The 27,170-nt window shown below is 39.6% G+C and overlaps 1 protein-coding gene across 1 annotated transcript; it reads left to right on the top strand.

Moving 5' to 3' along the window:
- The first annotated feature begins 5,298 nt into the window (after positions 1–5,298).
- On the top strand, positions 5,299–22,618 carry FAM149A (family with sequence similarity 149 member A). The gene is made up of 16 exons (XM_054295328.1): positions 5,299–5,359; positions 8,041–8,448; positions 8,501–8,522; positions 10,618–10,728; positions 11,653–11,785; positions 13,264–13,406; positions 14,163–14,288; positions 14,432–14,608; positions 16,407–16,597; positions 17,998–18,152; positions 19,270–19,373; positions 19,586–19,804; positions 20,118–20,232; positions 20,903–21,031; positions 21,390–21,471; positions 22,313–22,618. The coding sequence occupies exons 1-16, from the start codon at positions 5,299–5,301 to the stop codon at positions 22,384–22,386; spliced, it is 2,250 nt and encodes a 749-aa protein (XP_054151303.1). The 3' UTR covers positions 22,387–22,618.
- The last annotated feature ends 4,552 nt before the right edge of the window (positions 22,619–27,170 follow it).

Raw genomic sequence — 27,170 nt, 5'->3', positions numbered from 1 at the left:
ATGGTTTCACTTAAGCTTTTAGAAGAAACATCTTAATTAAATATTGAAAACCTTAGCATTCCTTGCTTAGAGTTGAGAATTTGTGAGTTACAGAATATGATAATGCATTATTGATAGTTATACACTGGAAGCTTTTGCTTACGTAAGTAAAATTCCTTCATTTCAAGTTTTATTGCTGTTTAAAATGATTTAGAAGACCTCAATGGCCAGTGTATTTTCATTGATAGCAATCTATGATGAATAATTGGTTAATGAAGGAAAGGATCCATTTTATATCTTAGTTAAGTACATGTAAGCTGATAGCAATGACAGTACATGGATAGTGCAAAATTGTGAAAATCCAGCACTGATTTCTTTCTGTCTTTCTCAGATGTACTAAATCTTCTGATTTCCACAACTACCAACTATTTGTCCTAGTAGTGTATAGGGCTAAACTATGGCAGTACATTGTGAGATTTAACATTTGCTATTTATTTACATAGCAATTTCCTGTTCTTCAAATTGAAGGAGGATTTATAATGAATAAATCTTTTTCTTCATAATGGAGAAAGAAATTCACAGTTTTTTAGTCGTATTTGAAAGAAAATATATTCTGATAAAAAAGACCATGATATTTCTTGAGATAATATGAAGATGCCTTATGCTACACTTGCAACAATCTGTTAATGTACCAAGATACACAGATTCCTTTTTAAAGAAACATTATTATTGCTATCCTAACATGTTGCAATAGGTGAGATGAGATAACAACCCCTACCTAATTTAAAGATAAACTGGGCAAAGCTTAAGTTATGTTGTTTAGGGTGGGTAATATTTTGTAGAAACTAATTTTGCTGCTCCCTATTTTCAGAATGGTTCTGACATATCGAAAAAAATGTTTGTGAACTAGGTATGAAAAGTGTAGCTTTTTCTGTGATGTACCAATGTCATTATCTTTTGTCAATTTTTATTTCTTGAGGCTCAAGCTTTGGGTTTCAAAATTACTAATTATTAACTTTGAAAATGTGGATATAAGTAACCTGATGAGCTGCAGAAGCGGGTGGGAACTCTGATTCCCTGTCTCCTGTTTTACCCACTAAAAGCACTAGATCTCTTTCACACTGTAATGCATACTAACCTAGATGGGGCATTGTAGTGTTACCAAGCTGTCACTTCCCTTATTGTATTGATCTAAAAGAGTAAATACAGTAATGTGGTGGTTTGCTATGGTCTGTTTTCTCATTGCAATTAAGTGCACAAGAACTCAGAAGTAAATTTTAATTTCACATGGTGCTACACATTCATCTGCACTCTCTAGATGGATGCAACTAAAAATAATTACTAACATTTAGTAATATTGTATATAAACCTCAGTTTTTGGAAAATGTTAATGGACTTCCAACAATGGTTTGGGTTGCAAGGGACCTTAAAGATGATCTAGTTCCAATCCCACTGCCATGGGGCACCTTCTACTAGACTAGATTGCTCAAAGCCCTGTCCAATCTGGTCTTGAACGCTTTCAGGGATGGGCCATCCACAACTTGTCTGGGCAACCTGCTCCAGTGCCTCACCACCCTCAGAGTAAAGAATTTCTTCCCAGCATCTATTCCAAACCTGCCCTCTTTCAGTTTAAAGCCTTTCTCCCTTGTCCTACCACTACCTGTCTTTGTACAAGAAGTCCCTCTCCAGCTGTCCTGCAGGCCCCCTTTAGGTAGTGGAATCCTTCTCCAAGGTCTCCCCTTTTCTTCTCCAGGCTGAACCATCCCTGCACTCTCAGCCTGTCCTCATAGGAAAGGGTTCCTGGATCTCTGATCATCCTCGTGGCCTTCCTCTGGGATTTTGCTCCCAGGGGCTGACATCCTTCTTATGCTGGGGGCCCAAGAGCTAGATGCAGTACAAGCTAATCAACTAGAGAATAAATGTGGAAAAGAAAACAAAAGGCAACCACCAAGCCCTAAAACCCAATGAATCTCATTTTAGCTTTAAGTCTTTTAATTGTTCTTAGATGCAAAGCACTTGTGTTGTTTGTTGGAAACTAAGATGATATGTTTACAACCAGGCATTTTATTTCTGATCCAGTGCTCAATAAACAGGATTATTAAGTCAACCATGAAAAGAAGAGGAAGAACCTTCAGTCTTCATTATTACCTTCAGTCTTCATTGTTACTCTTAACTGTTGTGAACTCCTAAAATTTTGTGAGTTAGGGGACTATTTTTTTTAAATTGTATTAATGTGGAATTCAACATGCATTATTCATGGGAGTCATGCTTTTAGTTAAGGTTTGGGCTCATAATGGGCTTTTTTTTTCATCAATATTTTTGGTAAGGAAGAAGATTCTTGGATAATGCAGTAGTTTGGTGGAAATTTGGTCTTTTCAGTGGGGAGATAATTCCTCTCAGTTTTGTCAAATGCTAAAGGAATTAGAGACTTCTTGTCTCATAAAATACATGACTGACTGAATCAGTCAGTCTTTTCTCACTGTTGCTACAGTTTTGTTGGAAAAGTTTGGATGTGGTGTGAATGTGTACTTGTGCATGTATGAACACTATATGGATAACAGTGTGGGGATTTCTGTGCTGTTTGGACTCCTTCACTTGAAAACATATGTTTGTAATGTTCACAAGTTGGCATGTGATAGTTTTTACATCCTTACTCTGATGACTTCTGTCCCCTGAGTAGATGTTGTGTTTTTAATTCAGTATGAGAATGATGCTGATCACACACTGATGTTTGGTTGTTGCCAAGCAGTGCTCAGCCCAAGTCAGGGACTTTTCAGTGTCCCAGGCTCTGCCAGTGAGGAAGTGCACAAGGAGCTGTGAGGGAGCATGGCCAGGACAGCTGACCTGAACTGGCCAGAGGGATATTCCACACAGGTGGTGAGCAGTGGTACTGTGCAATTGCTTGGTTTTTATTTGCATTTTATTGCTCTGTCTCTGTCTCTCTCTCTCTGTTGTTTAGGAGAGGAGTTGTGGTTGTGGGATGAATAAAGGATCGTTATTTTGTTTTTCAGTAGTGCCTTTCTTCTAGTACACCACCATGGAAGTCACACTATAGCAAGAATAGAGGAAAACTTTCAGGTCCTCAAATCTATTTGGCTACATAATGGTTTAGCAATATGATTGCACATCTTAACATTCTTAACATCTCAAGCCAGGGGTGTTTGTGGTTAGTATGCCTGAGCTATGCAGACTAAGGTGTCCCCACAATTGCATTGTTTCACTCTGTGCTATAGAACTGTCACATTTCAGATTATTTTTGTTTTTTGTTTTTTTAAATTTTGAGAGGATAAAGTTCTGCAACTGTTCTCAGTGAATATGTGCAATTTACTTCAGAGATCAATGAAGAGAAGGGAAAATGTGTTCCAATCTCTATGATGTTATGCTGCCCAAAGAAGTCTGATTTAAAAAAAAAAAAACATTTACTGGATTTCCAAATTTACATAAAAAGAATACACAGGGAAAGTCTTGTGGATCACTTCCAAGTGTTTTGTTAGGGCGCCACTCTGTCCCTGTCTGTGCAGTCACTTGATCCTGCAGCAGTAAATGCCTCCTATCAGATCCAAAGAAATAAAACACCTTCTCTAAGACACTAATTAGCATTCTTTATTATTGCAGTTAATTAAGATGATAGTATTTTTCTCAATGTTGATTCATAATTTATATTAAAAAGTCAGATTTACTTCTACAGTATCTTGCACTCAGAAATTGTTTATATTTCCTATAACCAAGAATTATACTTGCAGTTGCATTTTCACAGTGAATCAGAATTACAGCTAGATTTAAAATTATATATATAATACCTTGCAAGCTCATGCCATCTTGAATGCATTTCAAAATTACAAAGCCTTTAAAATTTGCAGAAGAATAAAATTACTATATACAAATAAGCCTGTCTTAAAAATTGAAGCAGTTTATTCTTACTTTGTTTTATAAAGATAGGAGCAGAACTCAACACAGATCATGGCTGGAAAAGCTTTAAATCTGTTTCAGGATTCAGTATGAAAATGTCTAATAGGAGGCATTGCACTTAAGTGTATGTACTACAAATAGCTGCCTGAGATTCTGTGTTATATGCACACAGATTGAAATTGTATTAAAAATGGTGGCCTGCTTTCAGTGTTGTCAGTGATTCAAGAAAATAATTACATTACTTTTTTATTATTTTTCTTCACTCCAGATGAAATAGCCAGTGAAAACCTTGACCCTAAGGGGAAGCAGGTCTTGGGTAAAAGAGGTGATTTTGAGTGCACCTAGTGAGCACTCTGTGCAGGAGGCAGCCACAGAGGACTGACAAACTGTAGATGGTGATGTAGGCAAGCACAGAGAAACTTCCATGCTTTTTTTCCAATGCTACCTACTTTTTGAACCAAGTGAGGCTTTTATGTTTATTTACAAATAGAATTTTAGCAACATATGAAGAAAGTTCACATTGTGGTAAATTATGGTAATTTTGTCAGATCAAAAAGGTAGACAAAGGAAAAACTCACCAAGAGTGCAACTGTACAAATGCTCCCAAGGTAGTTTGATCATCAACACATCAGTAACCCATACACAACTTCAAAGACAGTAAGTGACATTTTTGTAGGAGGAAAGGGCCAATCAGGTGGTATGATTAAACACTATCAGTGGAAAGACTCTGATAAAGATTTGTATTTTCATGCTTCAGATATAGTCAGTTCAGATATATATTTTCATGCTTCAGATATAAACAGTACTTCATTCATTGACCAGCAACCAGATGACTTGAAAGCATTGAAACACTTCTGGCAGTGCTTATTAATAAAGATGAGAACAAAATGAAAATAATCTCTAAGTGACACTCTCAAATGGAGACGTACTATAATTTTTGGAATGTTCTTTTGCTAGCTGTCAAGCCTCTGGCATGTTCAGTAAGAGTAATGATAAAGATGTGTTGCTAGAAGTTAAGATGATCAGCATTTACTGTATTACCTTTCAAGGCAGGTTTTCTTTTTCATTCTCCTTAATAAGCCATGTCATTTCTAAACAAACAAGCCGAACATAATATAGCTGTCTTATAAAATAATTTACTGCAGAAGGCTAGATGAATGTTCTATTAAATCTCATAATGCTGTTTAATTTACATGCACCTACTGGAGTTACGTCAGCTAAACTATTCCCGGGATGCTTTTTCAAGATATGCCACAATGAGCCTGATTTTGAGAAAGCTGAGGCACAGGGATTGTAAGCAGGGACAGGCATTGTTGTCATCTACCTGGATTTTCTTTGTATTGCTGCAGTAAGTGATTAAATGCTGAGCCAAATGCTGACTGCTTTTATGAGCTGTAGAAGTCACTGGATATGTCTCATAAAAGGTCCAGACCGCTGAAGGAGGAACTTGGTGCTGCTGTATTAACCAAGTGTAAGCCCTGGCACAGTTGTTACAGCAGTCTTCAGATAGTACTACCTCCTCTGGGCTCTGCCAATGACATTCAGTCCTGTCTGTTATACCTGCAAGTTTGTGGTCACTGAAGTTGTTACAAGAGAGTGAAAGTGCTTTTCCTAAAGATCCTCTCAATCTTGAAAAAGATGTGTTTTGTCAAGCAATAGAGGGCGAGCTTACCATGGCTGACTGCAACCAACCAAGTTGGACAGATGACGACCTGACCTAGAAGGAAAAGGATGTGTGTATTTCTTATGAATTTTGTATTTTCTGTGGTATAAATATTCAACTACAATACTGCAATGCATGCCTGGAATGTTGTACATTATCAATGTGGAAAGTAGCTGTGTCATGTCTGTTTCTTGCTTAGTCTGAAGATGGAGCAGCATTAGCTGGTGAATGTGTGGAAGGATCATTTTGTGCAGTGACAGTTTTTCAGTGTTGTTTGCAACAAAGTTTGTACATTCTGCTCAGTGAACATGATACTGACCAGGAGTGTCTATTCACTTCCAAGAAAATGCCCCTGATAGGTGGGTACTGTGTTGAGTGAGCCTTTAAAGAGGAATATTTGAGCAGGCCGGATTTGTGGTGTTACGCTTCTGTTTGCTATATCACTTCAAAGAAGAATAAGAAATAGGCTTCCGTGGTAATTGTCCCAGACCAGTTTAAGAAAGATTGGTGTGATTTCAAAATCTATTTTTCCTGCAGATGTATTTCCACATTTATGCTAGAGAGAGCTTATAGTTTAATTTCTTTTTTTACATACTCCACATCAAAGTTTTATAGAAATCTGGCATACAAATAGTTATGTCTTGGTTTTACAAACCAAGAATGGGATAGACAAGCAAGCAGAAAGTGAGAATATGAGTGAGATTAATAAAGAGACTCATTAAGGTTGGAAAAGACCCCTAAATCATTAAGTCCAAGCATTAACCCAGCACTGATGTGTTCTCTATTAAACTGTGTCCCCAGGTGTCACACACACTTCCAGAGTTGGTGATTCCGCCACTTTCCTGAGCAGCCTACTGACCACCCTGTCAGTGAAGAATATTTTTCTAATATCCAATCTAAACCTCCTCTAGCACAACTTGAGGCTACTTCTGCTTATCCTGCCACTTGCTACTTGGGAGGGGAGAACAACCCCTAGCTGGTTACAAACTCCTTTCAGGTAGTTGTAGAGAGTGATAGAGTTGTAGAGAGTGATAGAGTTGTAGAGGGTTCAGGTTCCCCTGAACCCTCTTTTTCTCAAGGTTTAAGTGCCCCAGCTGTAAATGGTAGATTAAAAGATAAAGATGTCTTGTTATGAGAGCATGATGTGGTTAGTATGTTTACATTTGTTACAAATCATACTTCCAGAATAGTAAAGAATGTGTAAAGATGTGAAATCTAAGAAAATTAATTATTTCAGACAACAAGGCAGCAGCTTAATTAGAAATTAGGATATTATACCTTGTTGGCAAGGGAGCGATGCATAATATTTGCTATTGGGGCTGTGGCTACAAAACAGACTTTGAATCATCTGTGAAAGAGATCTCATAGCATGTGTGACAGATAATAAAGTTAGCATTTTTCTCTATTAATTGACTTTTCTAAGCTCCTTTGGTTGAATGTCTTTTGGCATGTCCTTTATTAGTTCTCTCCAGTTACAAATTAGAGTGATGGAAGTAGTGTTAATACTAATAATATACTCCTACACAATTATTTATCCATATAATTATCATTGTGTTGGTTGGAAAGGAAGAAAGGGCTTTGTTTAGAGAAATGCAAATGATATTGTGGGGTTTTGTCATGGTAAGGTGTGGGGATGACCACTGGCTGAATCTTGTTGCTGCAATGACAAAAAAGCCCTCCCAAACGGTTGCACAAAATTTAACTCTTGCTCTCCACTGTGGAAATATAGGAGAAGGTGGAAGGTTAAAATTGCATTTTCTTAACCAGGACATAATTTTCTATTCTAGATTTCATCTGCTTGGGTAAGATTTTCTTAACAAAGTACTCTTATTTTTGTGTGTGTGCATGTGTCCGAAGCGTTGGACAAACCTGCTCCTATAGAAGAATGATTGCTAAGGACAAGGAAAGTTGTAATTATGTGTGCAGTTTCTTAATGATTTACTGACACGGAAGAATGGGCCTTTGAAGAATATGGACCTTTCCTTACTGAACAGGTTAAAAAAAAAATTATCATCAGAGAAAAAATGCTAGGCATTTTCTGTATGCCTTTCTTAGTGAGCAATATTTTGTTTGGTTATGAAACTTTAAATGTCATTTAAATGCTGCTGTTTGATTTCCTGTAAGGTGAGGCTTCATATGTCTTGCTTTTTCAGTCTTAATTTTCAGCATATTTAATGCTGCCTTTATTTTTATTTTCTCTTTCTTGTATTTTCTTTTTGCTTATAAGCATATCTGTTTCCTCCTTTAAGAGATGCTTTCTGCAAAATATGTAGACGCCAGAGTTTTTATGTCCTGGAGCTAGAGATGAATGAAGCTAGTGGATTACTGGAGCTAGTGTAAATCTGCAGCTGACAGTCTATGCTCTGCTCTGACCCATGCTAAAGAGGATCGGTGACGTGCACAGAGCTAGTTCAGAGAGGAACTCAATTAACAAGGGAAAATCTTTATGTAGCTGGCCAGCATGGCATAACCATTGTTCATCTCCGAAGGCGAGGGAAACCTCCTCTGGTCAGAAAGACCAAGCTCGGCGTTCTTTGGGTGCGTGTTGCGAGGCGAGGGACAGGAAGATGACACCGCTGCCGCCCAGGCTGAGGCTTTAGCTTTTCGTGGGGAGGCCCGGAGGGGTGCGAAGCCTTGCGGCGGGGCGTGGCGTGGCGAGCCGCGGGCGGCGCGGTGGGCGCCGGCAGCGGGCGGTGCGGGCGGTGTGGCGCTGCCGCCGCCGGGGCGGTGCGGGGGGCGCCCGCCGCGCCCCCATGCGCAGGGCGCGGGGCGCCGGCCCGCGGGGCGGCTGCGGCGGGGGGTTGCTCGTCCTGGGGTGAGTGTGGCGGCGGGGCCGGGGGCTGCTCCTCCCGGGGTGAGTGTGCCGCCGGGGCCGGGAGCTGCTCGTCCTGGGGTGAGTGTGGCGGCGGGGCCGGGGGCGGCTTCTCCCGAGGTGAGTGTGGCGGCAAGGCCGGGGGCTGCTCGTCCTGGGGTGAGTGTGCCGGCGGGGCCGGGGGCTGCTCGTCCTGGGGCGAGTGTGCCGGCGGGGCCGGGGGCTGCTCATCCCCGGGTGAGTGTGCCGGCGGGGCCGGGGGCTGCTCGTCCTGGGGCGAGTGTGCCGGCGGGGCCGGGGTCTGCTCATCCCCGGGTGAGTGTGGCGGCAAGGCCGGGGCCGGCTCGTCCTGGGGTGAGTGTGCCGGCGGGGCCGGGGGCTGCTCGTCCTGGTGTGAGTGTGCCGGCGGGGCCGGGGCCGGCTCGTCCCCGGGTGAGTGTGGCGGCGGGGCCGGCTCGTCCTGGGGTGAGTGTGGCGGCGGGGCCGGGGGCTGCTCGTCCCCGTGTGAGTGTGCCGACGGGGCCGGGGGCTGCGGCCCGTGGCGGGGCGGTGTCCGCGGCCCGCCTGTTCTCCTGCCGGGGCGGCGGGAGTGTTGCCGCGGTATTGTTGTCCCCGTGTAATGCCCGTCGCTGCGGAGCTTTCGGTGAGCAGCTGGGAGCTGCTCCAGCTTCTGGTGTTCGCCTGCCAGCGCAGGGGAAGTGATGCTATAGATGTGCTGGGAGGGGTTTTTCCTATAGTTTTATTTTATTGCAATGATCTACCGGCGCGTCTAATGGCGTGTGGTCCAAGGAGTCAGGAGACGTAGTACAATAACATGCAGTGGAAAAATGTGGTAGAAACACTACTTTGCTCCAGCTCACATCAAGAGAAGAGGACACAGCCTGAAATTGTGCCAGGGGAGGTTTAGCTTGGGTATTAGTAAGCAGACGGTAACTGGAAGTGGTTTCCTCCTCCAGTGATATTTCGTGGGAATCTGACCTGGGCAGTTTGAGCAGGTGAAGAGCAGTGAAGTGTTAAACCTTGGTGGTGATATTAAGTTGTGGAAAAATACTAAGAACAAGGGTCAGCTATGAAAAAAATTGAAAGACCTTATAAAGCTCCCTGAGCAATAAATAACATCGCAAATGTTAGCCAGAGGGGGATGTATGGGAACAGAAGGAAACAGCATTCCATGTAGAAGATAGACTGTGAGCTCACTGTTACTTCTTGAGAGATAGATTTTGATGTTGGAGCAAAACAAGACTCAAGTCATGGGACTGGACTTTATGAATATTCATAGAGCCTCCTCGTGCTTACTGGCCAAAAGCAGATGCCTAGGGAAGAGATAGGATATGAAGTGCAAACATATGGAAATGCTTTCCACTGCTGTTTAACCAGCCTCGAAGAATTTTAAATTTAAGGTCTTCCCTGATGCAAGTTCAAGCTGATGGTAGGTTTTGTTGTTTTCTTAACCAAGACATAGCAGTAGGATGTGTGATGTGGTCCATTTGAGTAGAGAGGTAGATTTTGACATATGTGTCTTTGTAATATGTGTAATGGAAAGATAAATCTGCAGTTCTTGTCTAAAAGAAATGAAGAAAATTCTTGGAACTGTGAGCTGTTTTCCTATAGTTACTCATTCACAAATGTACTTCGATGCCGTCATGCTGCTGTGAGGGTTTTATGGCATGAAAATAGGTGAAGCAATCAGTTGTTCTAAGTGCTTCCAAGGAGCACTTTCACACATCTGTGTATGTTCTGAAGAGCTGGGTTTAGCATATTAGTAACCCAACTTCATGCATCGAATGTAATATGTAATTATGAACAGTTGTGTAATTATAACACCCCCCCCCCCCCAACAAAAAGCCCTGCCCTCCCAAACAAAGAAAAAACATTCCTTCATTAAACTGTTCTATGGGCAATTACTGGTTTGTGCCTTTGCTCTGTTGTTGCAGTAGTGAGGTGCTGATTCATTTGTGTGTGCTTCTTGTGAAGTTTGAAGCGCAAAATCCAAGGAGGATGGCAATGGAGTAAAGCAAGTGTCAAAAGTACATTTTTTTAAACACACTTTTGTAAGTAAGGCAAATAAAAGCTATTTGGTTGCTTCAGGCAAATGTTTGTCTTGATGGATAGGACTGAAAAATTGAAAAATTCAACAGAGTAGTATTCTTCCTCCTCTTCTCCTTTCCCCTGCCCTCCTCACCCCTACCTTTCCAGTGGAGATGTGAATTAACTTTATTTAAAATTATGGAATGTTATGTTTCTGTGTTTATAGGAAGGGACTGTCCAGAGGTTCCCCAAATCGGTGTCTCTCTGGAAAAAGTGGAGTTTCTCTTCCATCAGTTTTTGCCAGAAATGTTCAAGAAGCCATTGACAATTATACCTGGTATTCATGTACTTCTGAAATAATGCCTAATTAACTTACTTTTGACTTAGATATTTCCAGATTGGAGTTAATTTTCACTAATCATTCTTCCAATAATTCTCATGGATAATAACTATTGCATGATATAATCCAGGATACAAATTGACCTAACCTGGTGTTTAAAGGGTTTGAACTTTATTCCTGGTTTGTGATATGGATTTAAGTATTTTAAGACCATAGTAGAGGGCACTGATTAGGTCTGGAAGGGAAATCAGACTTCATGATTAAATTGAAATCATGCTTGCCCATGTTGCAAGTTAGTTAACTTTCAAGACATTTTATTCCAGATGACGCTGGTTTGGATTTGCCTGCACATCCTATTACCACTGCTTTCCCTGCGTCCTGGAGTGGGTGGTAGCTGGCAGGGACCAGCTAAAACTTTGGGGGCTTGAGTTGCCGTGGCTCAAATTTTAAAGTGCGCCAGATTTAGTAACATAAAGAGTGCTGCATAGGGACATGTAACTCGGTGCTGTTTGAAACATCTGTAGAGATCTTGTGCTTAGTTTTGCAAAAGTTTTCTTGTGGAAGCTTCTAATGTGAAAGAGTTAAAGAAACCTTATGTTATCTTCCATCTGTTTTTCATGTGATCACTAGCTGACGTGGAGAAACCAAAATAATTGTTTGAGCTGGAAACATAGATACATGCATATAATTATATTCAAAAACATAAACACATTCATATGCATATTTTAGAGTGCCATACAGTTGCAATGGTCTAAATGCATGCAAAAACTTAATAGTATACAAGGAATTGTCTTTGAGGTAGTAAATAGTACTAATGGGAGCATGTATTCACTCTACTTTAAACTATCTGCTTGCACCATTTACTTGATTTGTTGCTTTGAAAATACATGTGTTCTTCATTTTAATTTGTCTTCTTTTCAGTGAGACACTTTCATCCCTTTCACCTAGTGATTGCACAACACCCACGGAGCTGAATAATTCTTGGTCTGGAATCAACAGCTATACTACTAGTTTGTCTACTGAAAGAAGTTCAGTTTACTCCTGGAGGGATGATGTATGTCACAGAAACTTTTATATTACTCTTTCTCTAAATATTGTAGAAATACTAGTTTTTTACTAATGTTGGACATGCAGCACCTCATCCATAATAGCCTAATGAATACGTCTATTAATTGAATATTTAAAAATAGTTTTATTTGCATGATGGTATTGGTGCAGCTGATGTGTAACAAAGGAAAATAGAATAAAATGATAAATGATGAAGTTTGGGGAAAACAAAGCTGTTTTACTGAAGAAGGTAGGCTTAGGTTTTTGAGTGCAAGCAAATGATAAAACATGTCCTTTCAAACACTATATAGTGCAGGCAATGTCTAAATTCAACTTTTCTCAAGGTTTTCAGTTATGAGGTACATTCATGAACATGCATTTAAATTTCCCAGTCTTGGTAAACATTTAGCTCTTACATGAACTCAGTTATTTTTTGTAGATGATGCAAAGAGAGGTCCTACTGTTACAAAGGCTGACCTCTGAGGCATACCTGGTGCAGGCTGGAAGTTGCAGCATTGCAGTTGCTGCCACTTTCATTTCAGAAAACCTTCTGTGGCTGGTAGTGGTAGTTCTGCCTTTCTTTTTGCATAATGCTCTAACCTTTAGCATACTGATCCGATCTGTTGCTGCCAGCCCTTCAGGAGAAAGCCTGGCTCTGGATATTACAGTAACCCGTGTGAGAGTTATTTTCTCATTCCGTGTGATCCCTTCTGTGGCCTAAAGTGCTTGGAGGCATTCAGCTGGAAGGGGACAAGCGTAATTTGGGCCTTGAGTTTTATCAGTTTTTTAGTGTATCAAAGTGTCTAATGTATGTGGCAAATGTCATTACAAACAGTGCCTAGCTGAGGAACCCTCAGCCAAGTGCTTGTCTCCCCATCACTGGATAAAATCAGGCATTTCTCTACTATTTTCATTTGCCTTTGTGTTAACCTACTATCTAGTAGCACTGAGTTGTAGGTTTAGTGAAGAAGTATGGAAGGGCATTTCTCACACTGACAGCTGTTTGCTAAGCCCTAGATTAGGTCACACAGGCATAGTAAGGTGCTCCCTCTTTGCCCTCTTAGCTGTTGTACTGAGAAAGAAAGAAGAAGAACACTTCTTGAAAGAGCAGGGTGCCCTGGGTGCTGGAGATGCAGTGTGCGTGCTTCACATTGGCACAGAGAATAAGCTGGAAGTCTGAACAACTTATAATGGTTGTTTCTTAGGCAGCTGTATGTTATATGTTAATGTCAAAGAAATACAGTCTTGTAGTTCCCTTTTGCTGAATCATCTTGTTCAGGCCAGCTGTGTGGGATTTTTTGGGTGTTTGTTTTTTGGGGAATTTTTCTGCATTGTGGTATGTAAATTGTGTCAAAAATATATAGTCTGAATATGCATTTTGACACGCTTAGCGAAGTTGTTTCGTGTTGTTCTGTTCTTTAAATATTACAGAAATTTTAGTATTCGTGCATATTTGCTAACAGCTATTAACTTTATAATATATAGGAATTTGATAAAGTCAACACACAGAGAGTGCAACAGTTGTTTTGGGAGATTGATGAATTGCTGTTTGAAGGAAAAGTGACCTCAAAAACAGAGAACCTGCAGGCAGAATGTGCAGATTGGGTTGAACAATTTCCTCATATAAGGTAAGGAAATTCTTGCCAGTAGTAGTTTAAATCAGTTATCATCGTAATTTGAGTTTTTGGGATAACCTCTTATAGTTTGGGCATCAGCAACACTTGTGCATTCAGATCTCTGTGCCTGGGACTGAGTAGTGCCATAGCTGTGAGTCAGTCTGGGCAGTGGTGCTTTAGCAACTGATGCCCTTCATTTTGATTAATAAAATGATTGCAGGCCAAGTTGTTCAGAAATTATTTTATTATATAATTTAGTGTAAATTTATTAGAGTTACTTTTAACCTTTTCGCTCTTCCTCTCTACATTATGCATGTTGGAGTTCACACATTTTCTGAACTTTAGCCTTAACTTTCCATGTAAACACTTTTGATTAGCACTTTTACTCACATTAGGTGGATACTGGAGTTGGATAAGTGAAGTCACAGATGTTAATTGTCTTCTGCATCCATTTTAAAATGTATCTTACATAGTTTTTTCATAAGGGAGGAAGTGTGTTTACTTTGTCTGGCTTTAGAACAATCTAACAAGTTTTACTATTTGCTCTTAAAATTTGTAAACTAGAATCTCATATTGTGTAAATCAGCTTAACTTTAATGACTTAAATAATAGTCAATATTAAGGTAACACACAAGGCTCTGGCCCCTCAAAGCAGATGTAAGTGGTGCTTTTGCATTGCCTACTGTTTGCAGGTGCTTATATTCTGGATATTTGCATATGGCTAAGGTTTCCATCTATGACTCTGCTTGTTTTCTCCTTTTTATTCAGGGTTCTAGGAAAGCAGCTCCTAGTGCCAAAGGATGAAGGCTTTCAGCATTTTCAGAGCAGAAATGATGCCCTTGTAGATACTAAGTGTGTGCCTGGCCTCCTTGAATGTACTGGTCATACAAAAGAGTATGTTAATTTTTTAAAGTTTCCCTTTTCAGAAACACGTACAAATATTACTCTTATATTACTGAAACATGTCAATATAACTAAATATGCACTTTCTCCTTTCTTTGAATGTTTACTTCTCATTTTCTTGATATTTTTTTCAGGCTCTGCATCTCAGGCTCTAAACTGATCCCAACAGTATCTCCAATACATACATCACTGCATTCAAGTTCCAGTAGGATTTCTGCTTCAGACTCAGCCATGTATTCCTTCCTGGAAGAAGAAATTTATGATGAGGATGGAAAAATAGAGGAATATCTTGCTTTTGACAACAAGGAACTGTAAATAACAGATATATGTATTTTTGAAGAATGTAATGAAAAAATATCAATGAACTGAGTCAGGGTTACTAAACTGTGTTTCTCTTCTGCCCCTGTGTTCGGTAACGCAGTGGTCAGGAGACTCACTGGGCATGTGGAAGATTAAGATTAAGATTAGTGGTTTAAAGCTCACATCTCCCATTTCAGAGGAATGTCTTAACTAGTTGTTTTGAGGTATTTGATGCATGGAGATTCAGTAAAATGAATATTTAATTTTAAGATTATTTTAATTTTGAGGATGAAGGCATCCCTTCTCCCCAAGTGAGTGCCTTGAGCGTCAGGGTGTTTAGTGTCATGACACTGTTTGTGCTGTCATTGTCTGCCCTAATGAGTCTTAAATTCTTTCTGTGCAGAGTACAGCAGCTTTGTGAGGAGAGCTGCAGGTTACAGCCTGCATTTAGAGCACTCTTGTGAGTGACGAGTCATTCAGTCATCTTCCTCACAGTGCAGCCTAGGTTTCCTGTGAGCCAGTTGAATGTTCCAGGAGTTAGGCTACTGGGTGGATGAAAGATCATCATGTGCTGCTTTCTAAAAGGCCTCTAAAAGGGGAAAGCTTTGGTAGCACTCACTGGGCACAAAGCTTTTTGTGCTTAGGCCTTATGCACACTCAGAACAAAGACATGTTTGTTCTGAAAACCTGAGGAACCTTTCAGAGAGAGAACCATTTCAGTGCTCTTTTTGAAAGAGAAGGCTGGGATTGCTGCCTTTTTAGGAAGCATTTAGGTTTAAGAATGCTCTCAGTAGTTTTCTCTGTTTTAATAAGTAAATAAACTTAATTTGGGAGGGAGACTTGTCTGAGGGTATGTTTCTCTCTTTTGTCTCCTTCATATGCTACTTGTTTCCTTCAGTTGTGAAGTACCTTGTTCTCCATAACTAAAACATTAGGTGTTACAAAGCCTGACAGGAGAATAGCCTGGTCATTTTGTGAGTTGGACCAATCAGCCACATCTCACATACAGTTAAGAATTATGCAGTGTGGCTTGAGGAAGAAGTGAAGAAGTGACAGAGAAGAGAAAGGGAGGTAGCAGAAACCTGTAGGAATTTGGAAGCATCTTTTTGATCTCAAAAAAAAACCTCCCCAAAACCCCTTTCCTTAGGAAGAAATACAATGGCATTAACAAAAAGAAAAAAGTCAAAACATTCTTTCTGAGAGGGTGTACTAGAAGACCAAGTTAGGAGATGTTGCTAAAACATGTTTCCCTAGAAACAGAGGAAACAGAAAAAAAGCCTAAAAAGCGTAACTGTTCTTACTGTAGTGCATAGGAATAAGGTATGTGCAAGCCTATGGGCTCTACTATTCTTGTTATACTGCAGAAATCCTTTAAAGTTGTTTCATCTTTGATCAGTGGTGGAAAATTGCAGATGTGTGCAGGTACACAGGGCATGCTGAGAAAGAAATTTTCATGTGAGAGTCCTCTTGACAAATACAACAAATGTTGTTGCCTATTTTATTGTAAAAAGCATAGGATTTAGTCTCAAATGACTATGCCACGTACAAAACTTTTTCCTAGACCTGTAGATCTTTCTTTTGTAATGCCCTAATGGGATTTTTAAATTTTTCAATGGCAAGCAAATGAAAAAGAAATCAGTATATGTATTTGATAGGTTCTCTTCCCTTAGGTGAATTTGAGTTTGAATTTTTTGGTTATCTCCAGCTGACTGCCTTTTCTTCCATATGTGTGTTTCTCTATTGAAGGAGGGGGTGGTGGGAGGAAGTCAATTGCCATGGGAATTCTTTTGAATTTGTTTCCTTTATTAGTGAGGATGAGATTTGGGAACAAAAGAAAATGCGTCTTTCTGAGAAGAGGTGTAAGCGTGGCATTCCCCCTGTTTCTCCCAATGCCTGTATCAAAGATGCTGTGGCTTCTGAAGTGTTTGATCATATCTGGAGCAATGTCATTGGAATATTGGAGGAACTGATTAAAAAAAATTGGGAAACTAGTATCCCAGGTATTTGATATTTTCATTTGAAAATATGGTATTTGTTGAATCTAATTCAGAAAAGTCATCCTTCCCCATCTGCTTAAATTAAGCAAATATTCCAAGCTTTAGTTAAGATAACCAGTGCTGTAGACCTGTAACATATGCAATGCCTTGCCACAAGAATGTGTGCACACACATGCACCAAAAATAAAACTTTCTTCCTAATTTTCAGGGAGTTTTGTATGAGAGATGTAAAAAGAAAAATACTGAAATGGCTTCATTGCAAGAGAGTGTGTTTTAAAAAATAAAAATATTAATCACTGGCTTGAAGATGCAAATTGATGCTGTTAGTCATCATTAGTCAGGGGATCACTGACAATGTGATCTGGAACCTAGGAATCAGAGTCTCCTAGTCCTCATTGTTTAAGCTTTAGAAATAGAAAGAACCCTTGGGTGGTCAGAATGTTAAAGTGAGATAGGCAGTCTTGCTGATGTGCAGGAATTCATGAATTGACTATAGGAGGAAGAAAAGGTGACACATGGAATTTTATTCTGTGTTTTCATATTCTAACAGACTGTAGTGAGGAAAAGGAAAAGCTAGGAAAAATAGGTAGAAGTGAAAATCTATTTAGTGTGCATGTGTTATCTCTGGAGTCTGAGGGGAATTTCAGTTCTTTCAATGTATTTTAAAAGGACAGAAGTAACAGAAGAATAACTGAGGGTGGATTTTGGAAGTTATCTCTAATGTAAGGTACACCTGACCTCAAATATAAGAATACAACAAAGTAAGAAATGGCAAAGTTTTTCTGAATGCTTGCAGCATCAGAACGTAACATTTCAGGTTTTTCTGTAATTTAAAAGTTCTTTTGACAGCGCAGGTGGATTGTTTAGCTCTCTGTATTATAGTTTAGGGAGGATCATTTAGCAGTGTTATGATACGTTTGCCCTTTTATATTTTTAAAGGTCATATAGCTAGTATTTAAACTAGGAAGGAAAATAATTTGAGTTTATAATAGAAATAAGATGGTAACATATACCCAAAATGAAACAGTGTATAGCTGCTGTCAGACGAGGCTGGTATCAATAGACTTTTTATTTGATACATATTTTTATTTTTTTTTTTTACTACTTAGAAAGGAAAAGCTCTGGGGATTTTTAGACAGCATTTCAAAGGTCTTAGCTGTATTTTCTTAAACAACCACCTCTGAATCTACCTGTATAGGCCAGCTTGTGTGTCAGTGTCAGAGAAAGCAAAGGAAATGCTTTCAAAAACCCATAATATATGTTAGATTTTTAAATAGCATGGAAATATAAAGCTATGTACAACTCTTCATTTACTGTGTCATATTGCTTGAACCCCAAGAAATGATGGCTGGTAAACATAGAAAATACTTCTTGTTCCCTCTACTTTTTTTGCTGTTGTGCAGAGTGTGACCAACAAATAGAAAAACTGAAAACTGTTACAGCAAAACTGCTGCATTTGCCAGCCATTCATATTACAGCAGATGTTGGGACCATTCCATTTTCTAGAGGCTCTGAAGCACAAAGTGTATCTTTTGGGGCTCCTTCAGTTTCATCACAGGTAAAAATAAAGCAAACCTCTGTGTCAAATGTTCTTTTTTTTGTCAAACCTTGGACAGTCTTGATTGAAACTTGAAAAGGCTCTTTTTCTTTATTTCCTCAGTTTTTTTTTTTTTCTTTATACCAATTAGGGGTACTTTAAGTCATCTGATTTAAAATGAGGTTTCATTCAATGTTCATTTTTTGTTTCTTGTCAATTGTTTTTCTTTGGTGGTTCTGAAAGGTACAATTTACCTCTAAGGTATTGCTGCCATTGATTTGCGAAGTCTTGTTACATTCTTTTCTGTCCTTAAAAGTTAATTATGCTTTTATTGTGATCCAGTAATTTCTTCATGCTAGAATTAAGAAGATAAACTGGGATGTGAAGTTGCAACTTGAAGAGCTTTTCTCACAACACCATGAGTTTCAGAGTCTCCCATTCCTTCTCTTTTTCTTTGCCTCTTGTGAAAGGGGATTCTGCAGTACATCCACTAGCATGCTGGCACTAGGCCTTACCTGTCTTTGTAGAAGCTCATACTTATATTGATAAAATGTCCTGCTTGCTGTCTCCTCCCTCTGTCTCCTGATTAGTGTATTGCACATTTGTTTCCTTTTTCAGCCACTGTTTCTCTGTGTTTTTTTTTTTTCTCTCCTGTCTCTCACTGCTGAGTTCAAGTGACTTAATTTTCTTCCATCGGCTCTTTTTCCATGCTTGCTAAAGAGTGAGATAAGGAACACAGGAAAGATAGCACAGCAGTCTTGGTTCTCCCTGTGGGTGTGCTTTGTTCTATAGCAGTCCCAGCAGCCAGGAGAAGTAAAATCCTTTGATAAATCATGCCCCTGTGCTGAGGGAAAAGTGAAAGAACGTGAAAAGTTTGAAGAATCAATCTTTGGCTTCAACTGAAATTTATATTGTAAATCAAGTTGCAATTAAATTACACAAATTTTGTTTATAAAAATATGTTGAAGATAAGCAAAAGAAAAAAGCATTGTTGCCCCATCTACTCCTGAGAATTATACTGATCTATCTTAAAAGGAACTAGAAATAAAAAACAAGTAAAATACCTCTTAACTATGTGCTTTTTGAGATCTTCCTTCTAAAAAAGTAAAGGTTAACACATAGTTGTTGCTTTTAATAGGTTTACCGTTTCTCCAGCAACTTCTGCAGTGATCTGAGTGGTGTGATGACAATTCAAGCAAAACCGCTCCAACAGAGGCATGCTGCCATGGCAGAAAAACACCAGTAGGTGACATTGACGTTTTAAAAATACAACATAATTCACATTATTCACATAAAAATTTTTTTGCAATTAGAAAAAAACTGGTAAAAAAGGCAGTAATCTTGTGTGATCTTGTGATCACTGATATGATAGTAATTTGCACAGGTAAAAATGATGCACTCTTAAACCCTTGTATTTCTTGATCCTAATTCCTTATTTCTTTTTCTTTCCCTAGGAATGAGCAAGAAGACAAACAGCATACCAGTACCTCCAGCACTCCAAATTCAGCATATGCTAGGTTGGGGAGAATTTCTGATAACAGTGTTCTCTCACCATCTCCGGCTCTGCTGGCATCTTCTAGGAAAGTACCAAGGTTACCTTCTCTCACCTCTGACCATCCCTGCTCAGAAGTTCCTAGTATGCACAATGATGAAATCCGTAAAGGAAAAACAAAGTAAGTTTTTCATTTTATTCTTTTCTCAGAATTTTACTGAAATTTCACCACTGAAGGATTTTGAAAAATACTTGAGAACTAACCCATGATGTGTTATTAATTTTAGAATTCAGAGGGAAGAAGAAAGCAAACAGAGCCATGATTGTTTTTGAGGAAAGGCATTTGTTCTACTTCTTTATTGCTGAATTAGGTGCTGTTACTTTCTGTAGCTGAGCTTTATAAAGAAATCTACTACTTAATAATTTCATATTACTTCAATGAAGAAGTCTGTAAGGTGAATGCTCCTAAAACAGGAATCCTTAAAATTCTGTAGGGTTGGCAGTAGTTTATCTTCTGCTCGTGCGCCTGTGACCCGGAACAAGTTACCACCAATAAACTCCGAGGCTGTTGAACAACGTGTTTCAGTACCTCGAATGCAGCAGAGCCCTGTAAGTTGTGTTCATTAAAGTAAAGAACTTCAAGCTATTTAGAAATAAATTATCCTATGTCACTTGTTGAAGTGAGTAATTTTACAGCTTATGTTGGTTTGTATTTAATACATAGTTTTAACGTGCTAATGTGTGTTACATTGGGGTGCAATTAGAATGCAGGAGGAGGCAGTTCAAAACCTTAGATCACAGACAGATCATAGTGGAAAGTGTCTGACAACAGAAAAATCTGGTTAAAAAAAAAAACTAAAAAGAACAAGCCAACAAGATGACAAGATAGTAACCTTGCTCTTCTATGCATCTGGATTTAAATAGCTCTTTTCATTGTTTTATTCACTAATATTAGGTTGTAAGAATTAGAATACTATGCTGACTGAAGTAGAAAAGGCTAGTAACTGAAAAAAGCCAGATCTTATATTGGCTAGTTTTGAAGGCTGAGGCAGTAATAAATCACCAGAATGAAAGTAAATTTACATGTTGATATATCGACATGCCAACATAGAAACAGTCTTGCATCTGTTTAAAAAACAGGCAACACTTAAATTCGTGCTTTTGGTTATTGAAAACATATTTTTCTTACCTTCTTGTAAACTTTCGTATGTCAACAGAAAAAAATATTTTAACTTACTCAATTGCTGCATTCTCTTAATGCTCTTCCTAATTTTCTCAGCATCAAGAACAGTATACTCATAGCAGAGTGTCAAGTGCAATGGCTGGCAGGGCAGAGCAACAGCCACTCAGAGAAAGAACTGTTACTGTTGATCAATTTCCAAGACCCAACACAACTCATACATTCAGGGTATGTTACAGTGTAAGGGGAGACATGGAAAAAGGGAGGAGGTTTTCTTTCATGCGTGCTGTTGGTTTACAGAAGGTCTCGTTTCTGAGCCTCCTGACTTCTGATGTACAGGGATTCCTGCTATCTGTAGAGAGGATGATGCTAAAAGTCTTGGGGAGGGTGTGGTACTGTTGTATGAAGAAATTTTTTTCAAGTTTTGAGGGGGTGTGTGTGCTAGAAGTGTGCAGTTTTAGTGCTGTGTTGAGCTTTGCACTTTGGTAGGGTCCAGTCTGCTGGACTAGATCGTAAAACCATAATCGATCTCTTTCCATAGATAAGTGTATCTCACTAGGTAAGAGTATATCTTTCCTTTGTACAGAAAGACACACCTCAGAAGAAGTCACTGACTCCTGTGGATTTTGCTAACCACAGAAGGACCGGTCAAGGATTTTTGATAACAGGTAGGCAAAGGAGAATGACTTGAAAGGTAAAAGGCCAACAAAACTTATTAACCCATCATACTGTTAAAAAGTCTAGTGCTTAGGGAGAGCCATCTCAGCATAAAAGAACAACAGGTTTTCTTGGCAGGATCTTTTGAGTTTGGTTCTGAAGTTTCTTCTCACTTGTTCTGAGGTAGTCCTAACTCTTATGGGTAGGAATCCTTTGAATCTTCTTTTTCTTGTTATGACATGAAAGGGAAAAGGAAGAGGAAAAAGATTCAGTCTCATAATCTCATCTTTTTTTTTTTTTTTAGCATTTTGACATATTTACAACTATAGCAAGAGTATGTGGTGTACTGGCAAGATATTTTTGCAGCTTCTAGAGTAGTACCACACTTGCATGCTGGTGAACTGCTAATGACAAATTTTATTTTAGGTCTGAAATTAATAAACTTCTTTTGTGTAGGAAAAGTAGATTTGAAAATGTATATTTTAAATAAAAATATAAAGCTCTCATAAAAAACAAATTAGTATTGATTTGCATCTCTGTCTTGAATTTACAACCCCAAAAAAGAGGACAACCCTCATTTTGTTTTATTTTTACAATAAAGCTGACTGTCTAGGTTCCTGGTGTATTTGAGTCCTTATAAGTAATCTTTACTTGTTTGGAAGTTCCTTGAGTTTAAATAATTATATCATTGACAAAATTATATAACAGGTGATATAAGAATAAGGGCAGGTTAGCAAATATTGATCTGAGCACATTGGTGGAAGTAATTAATATATAGTGGAAATAATTAATATATAATCTTGGAGTGTCTTTCAGAAACTACAACAATTAGCAATGTTTTATATTTTCCAGGTTCACAGAATTACTCCAGATCCTTTCAGAAAAATCCTCCAAACTCAAAGAAGAGATTTCAGATTGTTTCTTAGCCTGTTTTAGGAAGAAACAGAAACCCTCTGCACTGATTGAAAGACTGAAGCACTAAATTTGCCACTTAGTATCTTGTGTAACAAAGAAGGTGTGCATATGCTGGTGTCTGCTGAGCCTTGCAGTCCTCAGGATGTCTGCATTGCCTTCTTTTAAAATTATTTGACCAGAGCTTAGATTAAAAATTATAGCAAAAGGAAATAAATGGTTGAGGTGTCTGCTCTGCAGTATCAAGAGACTGTGGCTGCACTTTCTTCTCAGGCATTCCTCCTTTTTATGCCTTTCCTAGTGAATTGTTTTTCTACCTATCAATTAAGATACTTTTAGAATATAATGTGCTGTTCCCACTTTTTTGTTTCCTTAAAGATGTTCTAGTCTATCTAAATATTAGTCATATATAAAATTTATACTTTTAAACAGAAGTTTGCAGTACTTCCTCTTTAACTGTTGTTTTAACATTTCTCCATTTTTCAGTCTGTCTGCTTATTATATTATAATATTTTATCTCTTACAAGTATTATCTGTACCAGCCTTCTTTTCTTCCTTTAATTCTTTCAAAATCTCATTTATTGCTGTTCTGATCATCAGTAACCACGGGAACTACTTGGATAAACTTGTTTACAGCAAGTAATATTTTTCCTGCCAAGCCAAGCATTTATAAATGCTGAGCAATTGAACCACGTGCTGACAAATCTGTAGGACCATTCTCACTTTTTGTGATTTCTTGTACAAATGAAGAGCAGAACAATAAGCTTCTGTGGCTTAAAAAGAGAGATTTGCTAATTACTAGAGCAGCAATGGATTGCTCTCAGGTGGTAAGAGAGAGGAAGAGGGATGTTACTATCTACCAGAAGTATATTAACATTTCTCCCTTTTGGCCAGTCTTTGGGCACCTGACAATCACTGGTCATCTTACATCCTGATATTCGTTGTAGACTCATTCCAGGTTGGAAGGGACCTCAAGGATCATCTGGTCCAGTCTTTGCTGGTGAAAGCACAGTCTGGATGAGTCACCATCACCCTGTCCTGCTGACTCTTAAGTCTCCAATGCTGGGGAATCCACCACTTGCCACATAATGGAGAGATTATTCCAAAGGCTGATTATTCTCCTTGTGGAAAGTTTTGTCTTGTGTCCAGTTGGAATCTTCCCAAGCGTAACTTGCACATATCACTCCTCACTTTTCCATAAGACTCCTTATGAAAAGGGAATCTCCAACTTCTTAGTAGACACCCTTTAAATACAGGAACACAGTAATAAGGTGTGCCTAAGCTTATTTTCTCCCAGCTGGAAAAGTCCAGTTTTCTCAGCCTTTCCTCGTGCGACCGGCTACCCAGTAATTTGGTCATCTTTATTGCCCTTTACTGCACCTTCTCCACCCTGTCCACATCTTTTTTGTATAGCAGGGACCAAAACTGAACTCAATATTCAGATGTGGCCTGACCAGAACTGAGTAGAATGTCATAGTTACTTTATTTCTCCTGGCATTGATGCAGCCAAGTCTTGTATTGGCTTTCTTTGCTACAGCAACAAACTGTTCACTCACACTGAACTGCTTGTCCACCAGGACCCTCAGATGCTTGTCCATAGAGCTTTTCCTTAGCCAGGTAGATCCCCAGCCTGTGCTGCTCTCCTGGATTATGTTTTTCCATGTGCAGGACCTTATATTTGTCCTTACTAGCTTCATAAGGCTCTTGTTAGCCTAATTTTTTAGCCTGTCCAGGTTTTCCTGCAGGCTGGCTCTCCCTTCCAAAGTGTCCACTGCCTCACTCAGTTGGTATCACTGACAAACTTCATCTGAGTATATGAAGTTGATCCCATAATCCCAACCACTGATGAAGATACTAAACAGCCTTGGGCCCACTGTCGTTCCCTGGGGGACTCCACTTGTGGCAGTTGCCAGGGTGAGAGGGAGCAATTTCCCACCACCCTCCAGGTGTGGCTGGGCAGCCAGTTTCCAGCCCACTGCATGGATCACAGATCCACGCCATCACATACACATTTCTGTAGGAGGAGGCCATGGGAAACCATATCAAAAGCCTTGGAGATACTCAGGTAGACAACGTTCATTTGTTGTAAGAGGCAATCAGGTTTGTCAAGCAAAATTTGTCCTTGGTCAGTCTGTGCTGGCTTTTCCTAATCATGGGTTCCATTTGACTTGCAACAGCGCCCAGGAAAATTTTTTCCATAGGTTTCCCAGGGAATGAAGTAATACAGATGGGCCTATAGTTTTCTGAGTCCTCTCTGAAGTCCTTGTAGACAGGAGTGACATTAGCCTTCTTTTAGTCTTCTTGGATGTCCCCCAAATACCACAACTCAAAAATTATGGAGAGTGCCCCCACAGCTATATTGGCCAACTTTCCTTGGTTGGATATTGTCAAGAGCACATTGATGTGTAGAGGTCAAGCTCCTTTAATAGCTCACACACCAACCCTTCCTTCACAGATACTGGGTCTGTGTTTACATCAGCCAGAATTTTTTCACAAGGCCTGGAGCTGACAGAAGGACAAGGATGAAGAAAGGGTTGAGTACCTCTGCCTTTTCAGCCTTGTTGGTGACTAATTAATCTCTCATCTTAAACATCAGGAAAATACTTTCCTTCTGTTTCCTCTTGTTTACATACCTATCCTGGTTTCACCTTGCATAGAATTTATTTTCATCTTCATACCTGGCACAATGCTCTGTTTTAAATTGGTATGAGAATAATGTTGATTACACCCTAATGTTTTAGTTCTTGCTAAGTTGCATCTGCCCAATAGCAAAGACTTTTCAGTGCCCCATGCTCTGCCAGTGAGAGGCTCCACAAGAAGTGGTGGGAGAGCATGGTCAGGACAGCTGACCCCAACTGGTCAAAGGGATATTCCATATCACAGAAGGCCCTGCTCAGTACATGAACTGGGGTGGGGGGTGGTTGGAAGGGACCTGTTGCTGCTTGGGGCTGAACTGAGGTCAGTGGGTGGTAAGGAATTGTTTTGTGTAATTGCTTGTGTTTCTTAGGCTTTGTTCCTCTCTCTTATTTTCCTGTTTTCATTTTACTTTATTATATTTAAATCATTAAACTTTTCTTATCTCCACCCATAGGTTTTATTTTTTCCCTGATACTCTACTCTGTTCCACTGGGATGGGGTGTATGCATGGTACTTTGTCATGGTCTAAGCCATGATAGTACTTGCAGAACTCTTGTAGTTTTTGACATCTCACAAATTTCCATTTGAGCTGAGGTTTTGCTTTTCTAACTTCATCTCTGCACACCCTCGCCATGGCTTTTTGCTTACTTGGATGTAATCCTGAAACCCAGAGAACAGAGAACTGGGACAAGGTGTTTGGTAAGTTTTCCATTCTTCCTTTATCAAGATTGAAGAAATTGAGATAGGAATGCACCGTGTGGCCATTCTAGGGTTTTAGGTAGCCGGAGGTGGCTGGAATGGGTGCTACAGTGTCTGCAGGAGAGAGTACTTAGAAGGTTTTCCAGGTAAAGGGTAGGGTTTTTCTCTTTTTTATTTTATGGTAAAGCAGTTATAGATAGCCACCTATTTGCTGTTTTGATCCTTCTTCCTTTCCCTTTTCTCCTAGGTGAATATTTGTACCATTCAAGTATTGAATGGTACAAATATTCCTGTTATAACTTGTGCCCTACCGAGATTTTCCCTGACCTGGAGGAGTTTAGTCCTGAGTGATTCTTCCCTGAACATTATAAGGAAAAGTACCTGTGTAGTTCCCAAATATTTAATGTTGTTGACAGTTTTCATGCATCCATCACTTTGTTACTGACATTTCCGGTTTCACTAGGGGCTGATGTGAAGGATATTTCACCCCTATTTTTCCTTTCAATCTTGTGATTGTTTTCATGGTAGGCTTTTCAGCTGAGTGGAGATGTCATGGTGTCACTAGCAGGGCTACTACTGGGGTGGCCTCTCTGAGAAAAGGCTAGAGAGGAGAACAGTTCCTGCTGGCTCCACTCTGGATCCACTGCAGGACACAGCTGAGCTAAGCAGCCAAACCAGTGGCACTTCAGTGAAAAAGTATTTACAAGTGTACAAAAAAAAAACCTAAGAAGAGAAGTGTGGGGAGGGAAAAGAGAGGGAAACAGCAATGCAAACACCAAGCTCTGAAGGAGGAGGAAGGAATGGTCCAGGTTCCAGAGCAGAGATTCCTCAGCAGCATGTGGAGAAACTATGCTGGAGCACAAGAAAGGAATGAGGAGGGAGCAGCAGAGAGGAACTTTTGTCTTTGGCTTTAGCTTCCTCATTATCTGTTTTTAACTGCCTGTAAATTAAATTGAATTTCCAAATTTGGCTCTGTTTTGCCCAAGATGGTAACCAATAAGCAATCTTTCAGTCTATTTTGGCTCATAAGCTTTTGTGTCCTGTTGAGGGAGGGGAGTGAATGGGGGGTCTGACTGCTGGCCAAGGCTAACCCACATCAGCTTCTAAGAGGATGTACAGCTATGACTGTGTTATGTGCATGCACATGAAATGTGGACAAAGAACTTCCTAGAGCAAATACTGATACCAAATCTTCCATGCTGCAAGAATGCAGGTAGCAGATTTGCAGTGCTGTGCTTCTGTGCCCCACAAGTTTTTCCTAGCATTAAACTGCCCTGTTTATTCATTCTTCATGACTTCTGGCTCACTTCATGTAGTGTGTTGCATGCTGCTACATGCTTTCTTTAAACTTGCTGGAGTTTAGCAAGGGCGGCCCTGTACAATCTAGCCAAATCACAAAGAAGTGGGCGGAATCTTCACTTGTGACCTTGGAGGAGTTGTGATCATCCAGCTTGGGAGTGTG

This window comes from Melozone crissalis, unplaced genomic scaffold (genome assembly GCF_028551555.1).
Source record: "Melozone crissalis strain CALT ecotype California unplaced genomic scaffold, PUWL_Pcris_2 ptg000006l_1, whole genome shotgun sequence".
NCBI classification, from domain to species: domain Eukaryota; kingdom Metazoa; phylum Chordata; class Aves; order Passeriformes; family Passerellidae; genus Melozone; species Melozone crissalis.
This window is presented reverse-complemented; position numbering and strand designations above follow the sequence as displayed.